Source organism: Propithecus coquereli, unplaced genomic scaffold (assembly GCF_000956105.1).
Source record: "Propithecus coquereli isolate 6110/MARCELLA unplaced genomic scaffold, Pcoq_1.0 Scaffold243, whole genome shotgun sequence".
NCBI lineage: Eukaryota > Metazoa > Chordata > Mammalia > Primates > Indriidae > Propithecus > Propithecus coquereli.
The window spans coordinates 1,134,438-1,156,213 of NW_012147986.1; the positions used below are offsets into that span (position 1 = coordinate 1,134,438).

At 33.5% G+C, this 21,776-nt stretch overlaps 1 protein-coding gene across 1 annotated transcript in view; it reads left to right on the forward strand.

The window, feature by feature from the left end:
• EXOC6B (exocyst complex component 6B) overlaps positions 1 to 21,776 on the forward strand; it is a 595,194-nt gene that overhangs the window by 400,676 nt on the left and 172,742 nt on the right. The window contains exon 19 of the mRNA XM_012646509.1: positions 12,535 to 12,676. Coding sequence (XP_012501963.1) covers positions 12,535 to 12,676 — 142 coding nt within the window. The remainder of the gene's footprint in view (positions 1 to 12,534; positions 12,677 to 21,776) is intronic.

Consider the following 21,776-nt stretch of genomic DNA (forward strand, 5'->3'; position numbering starts at 1 on the left):
ACATAATGAACTTTTATTTATTTTTTTATTTCAATAGATTTAAGGGGTACAAGTGGTTTTTTGTTACATGGGTAGATTATATAGGGCTTTTAGTGGTACTGCTCACCCAAATAGGGTACATTGTTCCCAACTGGTAATTTTTGATCCCTCATGCCCTCCACCCCTCCTCCTTTCTGAGTCTCCAAAGTCCTTTATACCACTCTATATGACCATGTATACCCATTGTTTAGCTCCCACTTACAAGTGAGTGCAAAATCCCAGCACTTTGGAAGACCAAGGATGGAAGATCCCTTGAGCACAGGGGTTAGAGAACAGCCTGGGCAACATGGTGAGACCCTGTCTCTACAAAAAACAAACAAACAAACAAAAAACCCTGGCCTGAACGTAATGGACTTTTAAAAGCAAAAATAATGATAATATTTATATTTATATCATATATAGAAGTAAAATATGTGAAAATAATCACATGGAAGGAGGTGAATGCAAGATACTGTTCTTATATATGACTTCACATAATATTACTTGAAGGTAAACTGTGATAATTTAAAGATGCATATTATAAAGCCTAGAAGCCACTAAATGTATAAAACAAAGAGGTATAGCTAATAAGTCAAAAGTGGAGTGAAAACAGAATTATAAAAAATTTAGATAATTTTAGAGCAGGCAAGAAAATAGGAAAAATAAACAGCAGATTAGACAAAAGGGAAACTAAGATCAAAGTAATAAAGTTAAATCCAACCACATTGTTAATTATATTAAATATAATTATATGATGTAAACACTTGGAATAAATGGCAGATACTTATTCCTCTGGAAGAAATAGAATGGACCAACTATATTGAGTCTACAAGAAAATCACTCTAAATTATAAAGACACACATAGGTTAAAAGTCATAGCAAACAATAAGGTACACTACGCAAACACTAATAACAAAAATTGAGTTTCTGTATTAATGTCTGGTAAAGTAGATTTTGAAGGATTATTCTAGGGGTAAAGATTGACATTTAATTATGATAAAAGAACCAATTCATCAAAAAGACATTACAACCTGAAATGTGTCTGTGCCCAATAACAGATCTTCAAAATTCATGAAACAAAAACTGACCAAATTGAAAGAATAAATAGACAAGTTCACACTTATAGATGGTAATTTTAACACTTCTTTCAGTAGTTGTTAAAACAAGTAGACAGAATATCAGAAAGGATAGAGAAGACTTTGAACAATAGTATCAAACAACTTGCTTAATTGACATTTACATATAGGACACTACACCACCACCACCAGCTCAGTTTTTTAGTGCATACTGAACATTCACTAAGTAGACCATATTCTGGTCTATAAAACAAACCTCAATAAATTTAAAAGGAGTAAAATTGTATAGACTATGTTTGGCATCTACAATAGAGTTAAATTAGAGATCAATAACAGACGTTTGAAAAAATACCCAAATTTTTGGATATTAGACAAGATACTTGTAAATAGCCCCTTTATCAAGTAAGAAACCACAAAAGAATATAAAAAGTCTTCTGAACTTAATGAAAATGAAAACACCACCTATCACAGTTTGTGGGATACCACTAATGGAGCAAGGTTTCACAGCCTTGGGAATACTCACATTTTGGACTAGGTATTAATATTTTTTCTTGTGAGTAATTTCAAATTACTAATATCAAATATAAAAATGAGAATATCACTACAGATCCTACAAAAATTAAAACTATAATAAAGGAAGACTATGAACAACTTTATGCCAATTAATTAGACAATGTAGATGACTTGGTTAAATTCTTTGAAATACACAAATTATGAATCACACAAAAATTACAAAAGACATAAATTACAAGTTACCCAAGAAGAAACAGAAAATCTAAATAGGCTTATTTCTAATAAACAATTTGAGTATCTGTTTTAAAACCCTCCCACAAAGAAACTCTATGTTGAGATGACTTCACTAGTGAATTCTATCAAACATTTATGGAAGAAATTAAACCAATCCTAAACAAATCCTTCATAAAATGGAGGTGGTGGAGGAAACATTTCTGAACTTACCTTATGAGACCAACATTACCCGGATGGCAAAATCAAACAAAAACAATATTAGACAGAACACTATGGACCAATATCCTGCATGAACAGACTCAAAAAAAAAACTTCAGCACAATATAGCAGATCAAATCCAGCATTATATTCAAAAATGATGACACACTGTACCTAAGTGGATTTGTATTATATAAATATATATTAATATATTTATATGTTATCATCTTAATAGGTACAGAGAAAGCATGTAACAAAATTGAACATCCTTTTATGAAAAATAAAAAACTTTTCAGCAGTTTAGTCTCGTGTAATCTGATGAAGGGTATCTATGAGAAACCTGCATTTTACTTAATGATGAAAGACTTAATATTTTATCCCTAAAATCAGGAAGAGGGCAACAGCATAAATGAATCTCAAAAACATGCTGAGTGAAAGAAGCTAGGCACAAAAGAGGACAGTAATGTGGGATTACTTTTACTAAAATAAATTATATTATATATATTTAGGGTCTACAACATGTTATGGGTTACATATAGATAGTAAAAAGATTCCAATGAATAAGCAAATTAACACATTCATCATCTCATATAGTTACCATTTTTTTTGTTTTAGTGGTGAGAGCAGATAAAATCTAATCATTTAGCATGAATCCCATACAAAGATACAGAGCTACTTTGTATCCTCTGATCTACATCTCCCCATTTCCTCCATCCTCAACCCCTCACCACCCCTAGTAACCACTGTTTTGTCCTCTATCTCTGAATATTTGAATTTTTTCTTAAGATTCTACGTGTGAGATCATACAATATTTTTCTCTCTTTGTCAGGCTTATTTTACTTAGCATAAAGTTTGCCAGCATTATCCATGTTGTGGTAAGTGGCAGTATCTTCTTTTTTATGGGTGAATAATATTTCATATGTATGTACCAGTTTCTTTATCCATTTTGTCGGTTATCGGACATTTAGATTATTTTCTTACCTTGGCTGTTGTGAAAAATGCTACAATAAACGTGGGAGTGCAGATATCTATTCAAGGTGGTGATTTCATTTCTTTGGGGTATATTCCCAGAGGAGGAATTGCTGGATCTGTAGGATTTTTTTATATGAATTCTAGAATAGGCAAAATTAATCTATGGGTGTCTAAGTCAGAAAAGTTGTTATCTCAAAGTATAGGTGGTATACAGATTTGAAAGGGGCATGAGGAACTTTGAGGTTTATGGAAATGCTTTGTATCTTTATCTGGATGGCAATTTCATAGGTTTTTAATATATAAAAGTCATCAAGATGTACACAAGATTGTACCGTATGTAATTATATCTCAGTGAAAATGTACATAGCAAAAGTGTTTTAAAAAGGATTTTGCGGCCTGGCGCAGTGGCTCATGCCTGTAATCCTAGCACTCTGGGAGGCGAGGTGGGCGGATTGTTTGAGCTCAGGAGTTCGAAACCAGCCTGAGCAAGAGCGAGACCCCGTCTCTCTTAAAAATAGAAAGAAATTAATCGGACAACTAAAAATATATAGAAAAAAATTAGCTGGGCATGGTGGCGCATGCCTATAGTCCCAGCTACTCGGGAGGCTGAGGCAGGAGGATCGCTTGAGCCCAAGAGTGGGAGGTTGCTGTGAGCGAGAATGACGCCACAGAACTCTAGCCCAGGCAACACAGTGAGAATCTGTCTCAAAAAACAAAGAACAACAACAACAAAAAAGGATTTTGCATGTCTTTTGAAAAATGGCTGAGAATAAGAAAGGGAAACACGTGAGAAAGTCTCAGAACCAGGTATAAAGGACTGTTGTATCTATCCTCTGAATCCTCCATCCATATCCTCAATATATATGTCCAGCTATCTTTTGACAATGGCTTTTTCCTCTGAACTTCTTAATTTTTTCATGACAAATTAGGTAGGTGTTGTTTTTCTTTATTTCATATTTGGTTTGTTTTTCTTATTTTTTATTTACCAGAGGAACACCATCTCATTGTAGGCTCTACTCACATCATCAAATATTAATAATACCCCATATTTTTCCCAGGGTATTTCGACCATCATCCTTGAGCCTCATTTTCTGTAGCTGTTTGGAAACATTTGTTTGTCTAGAATGGTGATTTCTGCATTCTTTTAATGAGTGTACTTTTATATACAGATAATCTAATAGAATTTAAGATGTTTTTTAAACAGGACCTAATTCTTCTTAAGACATGGATTCAGTGGTAGGAGAATCTACTAGGGAAGGATGTATGATTTTAAGGTGGTTTAGATATAAAGGTGGAGTAAGACCTTGCCATGAGATTTCTTCAGCACATGGGGAACCAAACTTCCAGGCATGGGTTGCAGATAATACAAGTATATGGGAATTTCCTGAATTTAATCCTTAAAATGTAACTCATTGAGTAACTCCTGTCCTAAATTAACAGGAGACTTAGTACTCTGGGAATGAAGTAGCCTTATTCATAGCTATTGGATATTGAGGAAAACAGAACAAGATAGCTTTCTTGTTCAGTGAAGAAAGGAAATTTAAAGGGGCAATCCAAAAACTCAAGTTCCATGGGGCAGAAGACAAGGATCCAAATAATAAAGGAAGGATTTATAGTAAAAGTCAGGTTAGAGGATTAAGGAGACAGAGCCTCAACCAGAAAGGTTATTTCAGGGGGACTGGTACATGGAAGGAGGGAGCATTTTATAGGGTAGCCTTTGTATTCTCTCGGAGTAGTTCTCACTTGCCTTGCTAGATCAGTTTCTGTGTCTGAACTTTTCTTCATTTCACAGTGAAATAACTCATTGAGTAACTAAAGAAAGAGAAAATTTGACACACCAAAATGTAAGCAAGGGTGTTTTACTCAGGAAACAAAAAAAGAGTTAGTATGAAAGGATGACTCTCTTCACAGAATACTTCCTAGTTCTCATTCCATATTTCTTACTTGAAACTGGCTAAGATTATCCACAGGAAGAGAAGATTTGGCTTTGGCCACTTGAGATAATTTAGATAAGATCTTTGATGGTCTAGGACTCAGGATCTGTTCCCAATAAGTTGACAAAGAGTTGTGGTTGTAATCCATTCTAAATGTCTGCTGTGGGTCAGGTGTGGTGGCTCATGTCTATAATCACAGCACTTTGGGAGGCCAACGCAGGGGATTGCTTAAGGCTAGGAGTTTGAGACCACCCTGGGTAATGGGGAGAAACCCTGCCTCTACAAAAAATTTAAAAAATAAAATAAAATAAATATCTGCTATGAGCTCAGCTTTTTCTTGATGTTTCCTTAGATGAGAAAGAGGGAAAGAAAATCAGTACCCTGGCCTTTTAGATTTGTGTGATTTTTATCTTCCTTCTTTCTCCATTCCCTTGTCCCAAGTCACAGAGCAACCAAGAGATGTAGCAAGTATCAAAAGGCCCTTTACTAGGAGGCAGGATCAAGTGATTGTTAAGAGTCTGGAATCTGACAGGGCTGGATTAAAATCGTAGCTTCACCACTAGGTGAATACATTCAAATTGCTTAACCTCTCTTTCTCTGTTCTTTTCTGTAGACTGAGGATTAAATACCTCATGTGGTTTTTGTGAGAATTATATGAGGTAATATTTTGAAAACATTTGTCACATAGTCAATGCTCAATCAATGGAAGCAGCCTGGTGGTATCGATGATGGTGATGCTTTCTCTACGCTCTTCACTCACTCGCATTTAGTACTGACACGACACTTAGTGTTATTGTGTAATTGAATTACATACTAACTGAAAGTAATGAATATTGAGCTTTCTTATTTCTTCAAAGGAGTTTGTAAGACCTCTGTACATTTGTCTTAGTTGTGTTTAATTGTGTCTTTGGGTAAGAAATAGTGGATATCTCCATTTTCTTAGAAGAGAATCAGATATCCTCAAGACATAAAGTTAGCTATCATCAGCTGTGTACCAACTTAACTTTGCACAGTCCTGATACACTTCATATAGGTATATCAAAAAAAATCCATAGTTTCCTTGCAAATCATGTATTTCTGTTTTATTAAGTAAACTTTTTAATGATGTATAACATGTGCACAAAAAAGGGAATAAATCATAAATGTAGAGCTAGATGCATTTTCACAAATGGAACACCCTGTATAAGCATCATCTAGAAAATATTAGGCAGAAGTCTCCATGAACCCCTTTGAGTAATCACTCTTCCCCAAGGTATGGAAGGGGTTTTAAGCAGGGATGTAACATGTCTTCAGGATGGTTAGTTTTGCCCATTTTCAAACTTTATATAATTGGAATTATACATCCAATTTTATATCTGCCTTCTTTGGCCCAAAATAATGTTTGTGAAAATAATCCATGTTGTTACATGTTGTGAGAGTTTATTCTTTTTTTCTAAATTGACAGGTAAAATTTTTATATATTTATGGTGTATAATATTGTGTGTGTGTGTGTGTGTGTGTGTGTGTGTGTGTGTGTATAGTGGAATGGCTAAGTCAGGCTATTTAACATATGCATTACCTCACATCCTTACCGTTTTTGTGTGTGGTGAGAACACTTAAAACTATTCTCTTAGCAATTTTTACATAGACAATATAAGGCTGACAAGTATTCCATTGTGTATATATACACCATATTTTCTCTATGCATTCATCCATTGATAGAAATGTAGATTAATGCTATATCTTGGATATTGTGAATAATGCTGTAATGAACTATCTTTTTGACATATTGATTTTATATCCTTTGGATGTTTGTATCCAGTGGGATTTCTGGATCAAATAGTAGCTCTGTTTTTAATTATTTTAGTAACCTTCATATTGTTTTCCATAATGGCATATTAATTTATATTCCCACCAACGGTGTACAAGGGTTCCCTTTTCTCCTGATTCTTGCCAATACTTGTTATCTTTAATTTTTTGGTAATAGCCATTCTAATAGGTACAAGGTGATATTTCATTGTGGTTTTAATTTGCATTTTTCTGGTGACTAGTATGTTGCACATTTTTCATGTTTCTCTTGGCCATTTGTTGTCTTCTTTTGAGAAATGTCTATTCAGATTTTTGGTCATTTTCAAATTGGGTTATTTGTTTTCTTGCTGTTGACTTGTTTGAGATCCTTATATATTTTGGATATGAACCCATTATCAGATGTATGATTTGCAAATATATTCTCCCATTCAATAGGTTGTCCCTTCACTCTATTGATTGTTTCCTTTGCTGTGCAGAAGGTTTTTAGCTTGATATAATCCCACTTATCTAATTTTGCTTTTGGTTCCTGTGCTTTTGAGGTCATATCCAAAAAATCATAGCCCAGGCTAATGTCATTGAGATTTTCCCCTATATTTTTTCTAGTAATTTTACAGTTTCAGGTCTTACATTTAAGTCTTTAATTCATTTTGAGTTGATTTTTATACATAGTGTGAGACAAGGGATTAATTTCATTGTTATACATTGTGTATATCCAGTTTTCCCAGAACCATTTATGGAAGAGACTTGTCCCCATTGTGTGTTTTTGGCATCTTTGTCAAAAATCTATTGACCATAAATGCCTGGATTTGTTTGTGGGCTCTCTATTCTGTTACATTGGTCTATGTATCTGTTTTTAAGCCAGTACCATACTGTTTCGATTACTATAGCTTTGTAGTAGATTTTGAAATTAGGTAGTGTCATGCCTCCAGCTTTGGGGTTTTATTTGCTTAAGATTGCTTTGGCTATTTTCTTCTGTAGTTTCATATGAATTTTAGGATTGTTTATTCTATTTTGTTGAAAACTGTCATTGGAATTTTGATAGGGATTACACTGAATTTGTAGATTGCTTTGGGTAGTATGGACATTTTAATAACATTAATTCCTTCAGTCCATGAACATGGGTTATCTTTCCATTTATTTGTGTCTTCTAAAATTTCTTTCAGTGTACATGTATTTCAGATATTTCACAGTGTACTTTTCAGTGTACATGTATTTCAGATATTTCACCTCTTCTGCTAAATTTATTCCTAAGATTTTTTTTTTGGATTTATTATAAGTGAGATTGTTTTGTTGATTTCTTTTACAGAGTTTGTTGTTAGTATATAGAAACATAACTGATTTTTGTATGTTTATTTTGTATCCTGCAAGCTTACTGAATTTTTTTTATTATTTCTAACAGTTTCTGGTGGAGTCCTTGGGTTTCCAAAACTATGTTGAATAGAAATGGCAAGAGTGGGCACCCTTGTCTTGTTCCTGACTTTAAAGGAAAAGCTTTAAGCTTTTCTTTATTGAGTATGATGTTAGCTATGGGTTTGTCATATATGGCTTTTAATGTGTTAAGGTACATTCTTTCCATACCTAATTTGTTGAGAGTTTTTTATCATGAGAGCATGTTGAATTTTGTCAAATGCCTTTTCTGCATCTATTGAGATGATCATATAGGTTTTTATTATTATTATTATTATTATTTTTTTACCTGTCAATTCCCACCCCAGATCATATAGTTTTTATCCTTCATTCTGTTAATATGGTGTATCATAATTATTGATTTACATATGATGAACCATCCTTACATCACAGGGATAAATCCCACTTGCTCATGGTGAATGATCTTTTTAATGTGCTGTCGAATTCAGTTTGCCAGTATTTTGTTTCAGAGTTTTGCATCTGTGTTTTTTTTAGGTATATTGGCCCATAATTTCCTTTTTTTTATTGTTCTTATCTGGCTTTGGTGTCAGTGTAATGCTGGCCTTCCAAAAAAGTTTGAAAATGTTCCCTCTCTTCAATTTTTTGGAAGAGCTTGAGAAAAATTGGCATTAGTTCTTCCTTACATGTTTAGAAGATTCATCAGTGAAACCATCAGATTCCAGGCTTTTCTTTGATGGGAGGTTTTTGATTACTGATTTAATCTATTTACTCATTTTTATTCATGATTCAATCTTGGTAGTTTTTATGTCTAGAAATTTATTCATTTCTTCAAGGTTATCCAGTTTGTTGTGTGTAATTGCTTATAGTAGTCTCTAATGATCCTTTGCATTTCCGTATCATTAATTGTAATGTCTCCTCTTTCATTTTTGATTTTATTTATTTGAGTCTTCTCTCTTTTTTCTTGGTCTAGCTAAAAGTTTGTCAATTTTGTTCATCTTTTCAAAAACCCAAGTATTAGTTTTATTGATCTTTTCTATTGTTTTTCTAGTCTTTATATTATTTATATATGCTCTGATCTTTATTATTTCCTTCTTTCTACTCAGTTTGGATTTAGGATAGTCTTCTTTTTCTAGTTCCTTGATGTGTAGCATTAGGTTGTTTATTTGGGATCTTTCCTCTTTTTCGATGTAGACATTTATTACTATAAACTTTCCTCTTAAAACTGCTGTTTATGTATCCCATAAGTTTTAGTATATTTCCATTTTTGTTTTTCTCAAGAGCAAACCATGTACTTTTTAAGGTAGTGTACATGCATAAAGTGACAGTGCATTGTATCATCCAGTGCAAAGTGTTATGGTACAAGTTGAATATGTAGAACAGTAAAAACAGGGAGAAAGTAGGAAGTAAAAGGGGTAATTAAAATTAGTGTATATGAATCGGGGGTATATTTTAAGGGAAATGAGTTGATTTGGTTACCAACGAGTTACATGGTAAAAATAAAAGAAGAATTTTTATGAATTTTAACTCATGCCTCATTATGTTCTCACTATGGTAATAGCCTGGCTTTGAATTGACATCATGAATTTTCTCATGAGTTTACTCCTTTGCCCTTTCCAAAACTTACAAGAGATTTTGTGACTGGATTGAGAAATAGTATGAACTATATAAGTGCTTTGGTACTTGACTTTCAGTTCATGTGGTTGATATTTATTGACCATCTTGGCTTATATAAATATTATAAATGCATTCATAGACAGCATGACATGGCCTGTAGAGCTAGTTGTAAGATCTTGTGTCCCAAATCTCTCTGCATCACAGGTTCTTCATATGTTCAAAATATGGTGATGATATTTAACTCATTTTTCCTCTTGTCTGACATTCTGTCTTCATTCTTGTGCAGTCTGTGTGCCCTGGTACTTACATAGCTTCATAAGATATAGCCTATGTGAGATTATGGCTGATTTGAAACTGTTCCTAGAGGTATTCAAAGGCAGTTTTATAGGACATTTGGTTAAGTTAGTTTTCTTATGTTCTGAATTCTTACCTCAACCTATAGATTTTGCCTGTGAGCTCCTAGAGAGGGTCTGCCCCATATTTGATTACTTGCTTAAAAAGGTAAAATCACCAATTTTTATTGCTTGGTGATTGGTTGTTATTGCCTGAGTCTGTATTTATCTTTTTCTAGAAAGCCTATGGATAGCATGGTAATGGAAACCAGAAATGAGGAAGAGAATGGAGAGTAGACTATGAATTAGCAAAGATCCAAAATGCTGTCCAAAATTAGGAAACTATTTAACACTGAAAACATACATTTCTGCCATTATAGCTTTGTTTGGAAATAAAGAATTCGCTTGAGGGAAATTAGGGTGGAAAGTAATTGGAAGGCAATTAAATAACCCAGTATGTCAGAGTAACATAACATATATATCTTTGGCTCTATTGATTAATGTAGACTTGAAAATTAAGTCCATGTTTCATGTTAATATTAAAGTTAATAAGCTATTTAATATTTGATCTGTGCCTTCTGGGAGTTCACACTGGGCATAGTCTGACAATTATGTTGAACCCTATTGCTCCTTGGAGGTACCTGTCTTGGGTCTCCAGTGGGTTTAGTTGAAACCAAGCCATTTAATGTGGATTTCTTTTATAATGTCACTTTTCTCTTTAGGATTCTTCATGCCTCCATTGCCTCTTTCCCACTTGGTCTCTAAATTACTCCCTAACTTAAGCATTCCCATTTGTTGTCTTAAATCATCCAGAGTATGGATTATCAGAAAATACAAACTGATGAAGAATATTTATAGTATGTATACTAAAATAGGTCATTGTTGTTATTTTTATACTATAAAATAAAATTTTGTCAAAGAAATAAAAATTTATAAAATTTAGATACTTGGGAGTCTGGCTTCTACCTGTGTTTCTCTTCATATATAAGCATATGCATTATGAATCTCAGTATTGATACACTACATCCTGGTAGGTTTGAGAAATAATCCTAAATAAATTATCCAAGGTATATTTAAAAAGATGCAAATTGAAAATTTTATCATGGTATTATTTATTTATGTTTTTTTCCATTGAAAGCCTACTACTTTTGTGGAAGGTCCTGGCCCAGTGAAACATGAAAAAATACATAAAAGGGATACTGTATACATAATCTTGCATTTTCATGATCTCTTAATAGACCTATATAACATATAATTCTGTGATTTACTTTGTTTATAATAGCCAAATAAAAAAAAGAAAAACAAACAACCTAAATCTCCAACTATAGAAGAATGGCCAAATAAGTTGTGGTATATTTCCAAAAAGGAATACCATAAAACAATTCAAGGAATAAAGTACAGCTATATGCCTTACATTAAAAAATCTTCACCTTTATAATATTGAACTGAAAAAGGAAGTTGCAGAAGGTCACATTTCCTATCATATCATAGAAAGTTTCAAACTATGAACAATAATACAATATATTGTTTCTGGTTATATACTATCATATCAGTGCTTTTAAAATGCAAGTGGAATACCTAATACCAATAATGGTCATCTCTGGGGAGAGGGAGGAAAATAATTAAGGATATCACATAGGGGCTTAAACTGTATTTGTAATGTTTATTGGATCCATAAGTGTTCATAATATGATTCTATGTCTTTTTATATGGCTGAAATATTTCATAATTTCAAAGGAAGGATAATTCACTAATTTGAGTTCAGGTTTTTAAAAACATATATCATTCTTTTAGAATGGATGATAAATAACATGGGAATAAAATTGATATACTGTATACCTGGGAAAAAATAGGTGTATCTTCTGTGATGTGTAACTTTGACTTGGGACTAAGGTGTAATTCCCTACATGTAAAGTACTTTAAATCCTTTACAGAGACAGTACAATATTAATTTTAAAATCCATATTTTAAAAATTAGAGTTTATATTCATAAATCTCAGTATTTTCTAAGAAAATAAAATTTATGCTTTCAATTTTTTTTTCAGGTGACTTTTGTTTAAATCATTCTTTTCATTTTATATGCATTAAATCATAAGCAGTAAACACTGGTTTATAGATAATTGAGGGAGTATTGTTTGCATTTGCTTTTTAAGAATTATATTTGAAAGGGAATCTGAAATTTATTCTCTGTAAAATATTCTTTCTCAGTGTACTTAAGATTTTAAGTATTGTGTATCTACTTTCAATTTAGGAGGAAAAAAGTGCTTATTGATTAAATAGCTGGGCTATGTGAATATCAGCTTAGTGTTATAGCTATCATGACTGATGGCGATGGAGCTAAAATTTAATTCCAAGATTATCTGAATGCAAGGGTATCATGGTGGGGAGAGCCTTAGAGAAATTCCTTATTAAAAAAGAAGGTATCTTAATTTTTGTTGGAATTTCATTATATTCATTAACTTTATCATTTACACTCTTGTATTTCAGGGAAAGGTGGCTCAGACAGCATGTATGTCTGCTTGCAAGCATTTAGCCACATCCTTGATGCAACTTTTGCTGGAAGCTGAAGTAAGACAGCTCACCTTGGGAGCATTACAGCAGTTCAACTTGGATGTCAGAGAATGTGAACGTAAGACAGTGAACCATTCCTTTGCTTGTTTGTCTCACCTGCATTCTCATTTCTGTGGGGAAAAAAGGTTTTAGGTCTGTAGAACCCTTGTTCCCGATGGAGTCAAAGAATACCTAGATGACAGAGATAACTTATAGGACATCTAGAATTAGAGTATATCTGGAAGCTAATTCAAGCACCCAAAAGTCCTTAGACCCATATTTAGAGAAGATCCCTGGCCACAGGAAGTTTGCAATCTAAAGGGGAATATAAGGCAGGCATGCATTTTATAGATACCAAAGCAAACCTGATTGGCCCAAAAACTTTAAAAAAATGCGATTCCCAACTACTTTCTTTTAATATTCTATTTTAAAACAAACTACATCTTATCTGCAAACTCTTCTTAGTTTTAAGAACAAATGGTGTGTGCATTAATCAGTTAGAAATGCTTTCTATTATGGAAAACAGAAAACTTTACACAACTTCAAGCAAATAAGTTTTATTTTTCTCAGAGTTAGTCAGTTATTGTATTGATTTAGTTGCTCAGTGGTGTCATTATGGACCCAGGCTCTTTTGTTTCTTCTCTTTTGCTGTAGAGTGTGGACTTTTGATTCTCATATGTATTATAGTCAGAAGAGACCCACATTCAAGACAAGAAAAGGGGCAAGCCTCACCTATTCCTTTTATTAAGAAAATAAAAACCATTTTAGGAGATCCACAGCAAACTTCCCTGTTTGTCTCATTGATCAAAACACAGCCACATGGTCACTTATAGCTCTAAGGGAGGCTGGGAGATTGAATGTCTGGTAAACTAAAAGAAGAGCATCAATATTGGCATAGTTGACTCATTGTGAATCGTCCACCTGGGGTTGAACACAAAATTAGGCGTTGGTTAGGAAGGAATGAAGAGTGTTGTGTGTTCACTGTGCTGTCAATGAGAAATGAAAATGAACAGAAAATGATGTGACTTCTGTAATTTTTTTTCTGATAAAAAAATTGAAATAGTGGAAAATTACATGAGTCTGTCTGATGACACCCCTGCCGCACCTTTTTACTTTAACTACTTACTGGTTTTCCTTGCTTGACCTTTGATGGCTGGAAATTAAGGTTTTATTGGCCATGCTGTATTTAATTTAAACAGATACTAATAGGTATTTCCATTTCTAACCATCACAGAGTAAAAGGTATCAAAATCACCCTTTTACCAAAAACAGCTGTAAAATTGGATAAACTGTATGAAGCAAGTCCTTTCATGCATTGGACAGCACACAGCACAAGGCTGTGATCTTTCAGAGAAGGGAAACATAAAAGGTAAACTCCACACTCTCCCTGGCTTTCTCTCTGGGGATATTTTCTAAATAGCAATGCAGCGAAATAGAGACCAAAAAAAAGGCAGTGTTTTCACACAGGAAAACAACAACAACAGAGATTAGCATATATGCCTTATATTTTGGGCAATGTACCAGAGAGCAGGGAGCTGTTTCAGAAAAGTAGCTTTAGAAATTGGCATTGGAGAGCCGTTGAGGCCTTGTTCAAATGTTTAGTAGCCATATGTAGGGTGAAGTTCTGTGAGGACTGGCAGAGAATAGCTGCTGGAGGTCTGTGAGATGGATGAGGATGTCAAAGGTCACTGAGTACTAGTAGATATTGCAATTCTGACCAACCAGAGTGAAGATACCAGTTAAACATCTTGTGCATTCAGTAAAACTCTGGAAGATTAGGTCTTAAGAATACTACTCAAGCTCTCAAGTAAGAGCTACTCTTTTTTTTTTCGTAATTGTATATATTTATAATATACACCATGTTGTTTTGAAATATGTATGTATTACAAAATAGATAAAATGATCTAATTAATGCATGTATTACTTAACATACTTTTTGTGGTGAAACACACTTAAAATTTCCTTTCTTGGCAATTTTCAGCCATTTAATACATCGTTATTAACTATAGTCATCATGTTATATAATAGATCTCTTGTACTGATTTCTCCTATCTAACTAAAATTTTGTATCCTTTGATCAACATCTCCCAACCTCACCCCCATGCCCTGGTAACCACCATTCTACTCTCTACTTCTATGAATTCAACATTTTTAGATTCCACATATAAGTGAGATTATGCAGTATTTGTCTTCCTGTACCTGGCTTTTTTCACCTACCATAATGTCCTCCAGGTTCATCCACATTGTTGCAAATGACAGGATTTCTTTCTTCTTTAAGGCTGAATAATATTCTATATTTCATTGTATATATATATCACATTTTCTTTATCCATTTATCAATTGATGAATACTTAGGTCGATTCCATATCTTGGCTATTGTGAATAATACTTCAATGAACAATGCAGATATCTCTTTGACACACTGATTTCATTCCCTCTGAATATATACCCAGTAGTGGCATTGCTGAATCATATGGTGGTTCTATTTTTAATTTTTTGAGGAATTTCCATACTCTTATATAATGGCTGTACTTATTAACATTTCCACCAACAATGCACAAGGGTTTCATTTTTCCACATCCTTGCCAGGACTTGTTATCTTTGTCTTTTTGATAATAGCCATCCTAACAGGTGTGAGATGATATCTCATTGTGGTTTAAATTTGCATTTCCCTGATGATTTTGAGAATTTTTTCATATTCCTGTTGGCCATTTCTATGTCTTCTTTTTAGAAATATCTATTTGATTCCTTTGCCCATTTCTAAATTTAATTATTTCTTTTTTTACTATTTAATTGTTTGAGTTTCTTACATATTTTGTATAGTATCCCCAAGAGCTACTCTTCACCCACCCTAACAAAGCCTAATAAGGGCAACATACGTAACCTAAACATCTGTACCCCCATAATATGCTGAAATAAAAGAAAAAGAAAAAAAAAAGACTTGACAAGATACAGCTACTCTGCCAATGTATTATAATACATGCCTTCTAAACAAAACTCAACAGTCTTTGAAGAGGAAGACAAATTCCACACTCTCAACCACAGTATCCGTAATTTTATAGCACAGAGTGATAATTTGACATGAAGAGAAACAGGAAAATGTGATCTATAACAGAAGAAAAAATAGGCAATAGAAAGAGACCCACTGATAACAAATGTGTTGTAAATTACAGATAGGAGCTTTAGAAAATTTAATATAATATATTCAGTAATTTAAAAGATAAGGTAGACATAATGCATGACTGTAGCTGAAAGTTTTAAAGGTTTGAGAAGCAGTATTAACCCACTGATTCCAAAAGCTCAACAAACTTTAGCAGGATAAACACAAAGAAAACCACACTGAGGCACATTATATAGTTAGATTGCTAAACAACAACAATTAAGAGAAAAATTTTAAAGCATCCAAAAAGAAAGGGCATAATACAAAATGAAGACCAATAAGAGCCACTGTCCATTTCTTATCAGAAACAGTACAAACTAGAAGGCAGTAGAACAATGTCTTTAAAGTGCTAAAAGAAAAAAAAACCAAATCTGCCAACCAAAAACTTTCTTGTGAAAATATCCTTCAAAAATAAAAGTAAAATAAAGACATTTTTAAATAAACAGAAGTTGAGAGAATTTGTCACCAGAAGATCTGAACCACAACAAATATTAATATAAAACATAGTTTTTCAAGTTAAAGAAAAATGATACTATATGTCAACCTGGATCTATGGTGTGGATTACGTTGTTCAAAGATGCCTACCACAATATCTTCTTTACCACATTTTTTAAATTAATAGAACCCTAACACTGCCTTATTAAGCAATGACTTCTAATTCTCCTCCCCTTGCATCTGGGTAAGCTTGTGAGTTGATTATAACCAATAGAATGTGGCATTAGTGTCCCCTTGTGACTTCTGAGGCTAGGTCATAAAGGATGATGCAGACTTCATCTCCTTGGTTAGTTGCTGTGTAAGAAGTCCAGCTACCCTGAGGCTTCCATGCTGTGAGGAAGTCCAAACAATGCTTATATGGACCAGAGACCACGTGAAGAAGACCTGAGACAATTTCAATAGAGGTGCCTGGCTAATTTCCAGCTGTCTCATTGATATCCACCTTTATCTTTGTTATTTTCTTTCTTCTATTTACGTTTTATTTGTTATTCTTTTGTTAGTGTCTGTAGGTGGAAACTTAGATAATTTATTTGAAATTTTCATCTTTTCTAATATGAGCATTTTAATCTTAGAAATTATCTTCTAAGGCCAGGTACCGTGGGTGGCTCACGCCTATAATCCTAGCACTCTGGGAGGCCAGGACAGGAGGATTGCTTGAGCTCAGGAGTTCGATACCAGCCTGGGCAAGAGCAAGACCCTGTCTCCAGCAAAAATAGAAAAATTAGCCGGTATCTTGGTGCAGGCCTGTAGTCCCAGCTACTCGGGAGACTGAGGCAGGAGGATCGCTTGAGCCCATGAGCCCAGAAGTTTGAGGCTGCAGTGAGCTATGATGATGCCACTGCACTCAAGCCGGGGTGACAGAGTAAGAGTCTGTCCCCCCAAAAAAAGAAAGAACGAAAGAAAAGAAATTATCTCCTAAGTATTCCTTCAGCTTCAGTACACAAATTTTGATGTCTTGTTTTTATTTGCATTTAATTCAATATTTTCAAATTACTTTTGTGTTTTCTTCTTTGACCTATGGGTTACTTAGAAGTGTATTGTTTACTTCTCAAATATTTAGAAAAATTTGTAGATATACTTCTCTTATAGATTTCTAGTTTACTTTATTTTTGATCAAAGAGCATACTTTGTATAATTTCAGTGCTCTTAAATTTGTTGAGACATATTTTATGACCCAGTATATGGTCTAGTTTGGTAAATGCTCCATTTGCACTTGGGAAGAATGTATATTCTGCTGTTATTGTGTGGATTAATCTGTAGATATCAAATGTATAAAGTTGATTGATAGTGTTATTTGAAGTCTCCTATATTCTTACTGATTTTCTTTGTACTTGTTTTATCAATTACTGAGAAGAGTATTGAAATCTCCAATTATATTCTTGGATTTCAATTCTATCAGTTTCAGTTCTATTGTGAAATTCAGTTATGTACTTAGGATTGTTATGTCCCCATGATGCATTGACACTTTCATTAGTATGAAATGACCTTCTATATCCTTGATAATATTCCTTGTTTGGAAAATCTACTTTGTGTGATATTAGTATACTCCCACTCAACTTTCTTATGATTTGCCATTGCATAAGTGTATTATCATCCATCCTTTTTTTAAATATTTTAAAAATATAACTTAAAGTTGTGCATAGCATATAGTCAGGTCTTATTTTTTTATCCAATATGACAATCTTTGATTTTTAATTGGGTTGGTTAGGCCATTTATGTTTAATGTAATTTTTGATATGATTGAGCTTTAATCTACCTTCTTGCTATTTATTTTCTATTTTCTCTTTCATATTTTGCCCCACTTTTCCTCTTTTACTTCTTTTCTTTAAAATAACCAAGTTTATTTTTTCATTTTATGTGAACTGTGATTTATTAGCTACAACTCTTTGTTTTATATTTTGGTTAATGTTACTAGATTTACAATATACATCTTTTACCTAATACAGAGTACCCAAAAATAACATTATACCATTTTGCATTTTGTGTAAGAATCGTACAACTGTATTGTTTTCCTATCTTTTGTCCTTTGTGCTATTGTTGACATAAATATTACTTCTACATAATCTATAAACCCCACAATACATTATTAATTTTTGCTTTAAATAGTCATTTACCTTTTAAATATATCTAGAAGTGATTAAAATATTTAGTTTATATTTACCCACATATTTACTATATTCAGCATTCTTCATACCTTTGTGTAGATTCAGATTTCCATCTTATATCATTTTTATTCTGCTAAGGAGCTTCCCTTAATATATATTATAGTGCAATTCCACATGTGTTAAATTCTCTAAAAATTTTTTCCTAAGAAAATCTTTAGTTTGCCTTTATTTTGGAAGATATTTTCAATGTACAGAGAATTCTAAGTTGAATACTTTTTTTTCTTTTAATACCTTAAACATTTTTATCCATTCTCTTCTGGCTGACATAGTTTCCAATGAGAAGTCTATTGTTATTCTTATCCTTGTCCTTGTTCCTTTGTACATGTTATGTTTCCCTTTCTCCACTTTTGAGGTTTTCATCAGTGGTTCTCAGCAATTTTATCATGCTGTGCCTTTTTGTGGTATTCTTTAGGTTAATTCTGCTTAGAATTCATTAAGTTTGGATATTTTATAAGTTTATAATTTTATAATTTTTATAATTTTTTAAGTTTATAATTTTAAGTTTATAATTTTTATTAAATTTGAAAAATCATTGGCCATTATTTCTTTTAATATCTTTTCTGTCTCTCCCGTCCCTCGAAATTCCCTTTACATATAGTTTAGACCATTTCAACGTTGTCCTATAGCTTACTAATGAATGCTCTGTTTATTATTTTTTTAATCTTCTTTTCTTCTCAAGAGCTTATATGGAGGTTCTAGCAGGGTGCACAGCTACTCGTATACCCTTCACCAAAGAATGGTCCTCCTCTATCTGGGAAGGTCCCTTCTTCTTTGACTGAGTGCACAGCTTTGGGAGGGATGCATATGAAGAGGGGAGGGAGGAAGAGGATACTGCCTAGCCAGCCAGATCAGCTGAATCAACCCTGGCAATGAGTGGGGTGACAGATGTCCATATATTTTATGTCCATATATCATCCATATATTTTCCAGGTCTATTTCTGTTACTGATTTTTCTTTTCTCCTGGTTATGTGTCATACTTTCCTATTTCTTTGCACTCCCGGTCATTGTTTATTAGGTTTTTTTACATATTGAATTTTGTGTTGTTGGGCACTGTATTTTGTTGTATTCTTTTAAATAGTGTTAGATTTTGTTCTGACATGCATTTAAGTTACTTGGAATTCGATCCATTCCAGGCTTGCTCTTAAGCATATAATGGCTGCATAGAAGCCTTTTGTCTAGGTCTAATTTAATATTAATTCTAAAATAGTGCCTTCTAGAGGATTCTGCTTAATGCCCTGGATATCTGGAGGTCTTTCAACTCTGGCTGTGTTCTGGTGGGAACACAAAGTACGCCCAGCCCTATAAGAGCTTCACAAATAATTCTGCCTATTCATGTCTGGTGTTTTTTTCCCCTAGCCTTTGGTAATTTCTTCCTATACTTGCCCAAATTAGTACTCCACCAAATATCCAGTGGGCCCTTTCTATGATTTTCCTGAGTATTCTCTTTCATAGCTTCCTCCTCTTTGGTACTCAACCCTGCAAATACTAGTTGCTTTTGTCTCCTTGACTCTAGTATGTGTCTTTTCAACTTGGTAAGATAACCATGTTCTGTTTGGGTTCCCTCCCTTTGCCTGCTTTGTGTCACAGCCTGGAAACTGCCTCTAGGCAGGCTCACCTGGTTCGTTTTCTTTCTCTCAGTATCATATTATCTGTAGGATCATAGTCCTGCATTGCCTTTAACTAATATCTAAAACCATTCCTTCAGATGCTTTTGTTCAGTTTTCTGTTTTTTTTTTTTTTTCCTCAGTGGAAAGATTAGTGCTCTGCCTATTAGTCCATCATAACTAGTAGCAAAATCAGGTGAATATCTTTTCAAGGTTTTTTTAGGTTTTTCTTTATGTAAATATCATGGAAAATTTGGGGGGAAAAGAAAAGTACAAAAAAGAAAATAAAAATTGCCATAACCTCACCATTCAGAAATAAGCACACTTCCAGGGCTTTCATCTAGGTATGATAATGTCCAATAGGAACATTAGCCAAAATTCCATATAATTAGCCAAAATTGTTTCATTATTCCTCTGTCTTAACCAATTATTTACTAGGAGAATGACTATACCAATCAACACTGATTCTTGAAGCTGAGAATGAAGTCATCCTTTCCTGAGTTTTGAGGAAAAAGTAGAAACTCCGTCTCTTATAAGAAAAGGAAGAATAGGGCTTTGGTGTAGGCAGTCAACCATTGGTTAATACCATTGGTTAATTAACAAAGTCTGATGGATGATTGGGAATGACTGACTGTAAGACTGCATTTTCTGGTATTGATAAGAGATAAACAGGAATGAAGGATGATAAAGCTGAAATATATTCACTTTGAGGAGGAGTGATAATGATCTGGGAGAAACACTGAAGAATAAGAAAAATGTCCATCTTATGGCCTGATTTTGAAGTACATTTTGTTTAGAAGAATGGGCAGCTTCCACTTGAGAGAACTCTAGGGGAATCAGCATCCTTACTGCAGAGCCAGTTTTCAGTTAATACTAAGAAGGAGAGAGATCATTAAATGAAAAAGTGGAAACATGATAGATTTTGTTAACCATGTCAAAGGGGTTCCAGAAAGCCTGTATCTTATCTGAAAAGCCATTCAGTATTTGCAATAGCCTTTCAGATTTAGGATCGAATTGAAGCTAACATTTGAAAGGCATGGCAGTACCACTAATAACCATAATATCAGCACTGAATTTTTTTTTTCTCGTATATTGTAGAGCCACTAAGATTCATTGATTTAGAATTTAATGTTTCATTCCTGATTGGCAGTAATTTGTCTGTCAAGAAACTTTCCATGGACATTTATTTTACTTTAAAAGAAAGAACTCTATTCTATGTCTTTTCCTATACCACCCCCCTCATTTTTTTTCTTTAGATGCTCAGTGGTCTATAAAAAAATCTTAAAGAAATGATACATAAAATTCAAGTAACTATACAGAGGCGTATAAAAGCAGCCCCAAATGACAAGATAATTATCACTTACATCTTTCTACCCAGTGGGGTGTATGCGTGAGATATTTTCCCTTTTTGTCTGTGAGTCCTTGGAAGAACTGTATAGGTCCTGAAAGAAATCAAACTCTGGACAAGATAGAATATGAATGTACCTTGGGTGTTTGACTCTGAGGCCTGGGCTGCCATTTTCTTAGATCCCAAATGCATAGAAGAATTATGCTAGAAGAAGAGCCTGAGTTATTCAGATAGTATAGTTTAATCATTAAGAATGTAGATTTTACAGTCACCTCAACAGAATGAATTCAAGTTGCCACTTACTTTTAGTGTGACCATGTATAAATTACTTAACATACCTCACAGCCCCATTTATGAAATAGGAGTAATAATAGTACCTAATATTATAGAGATAGGGATTAGAACT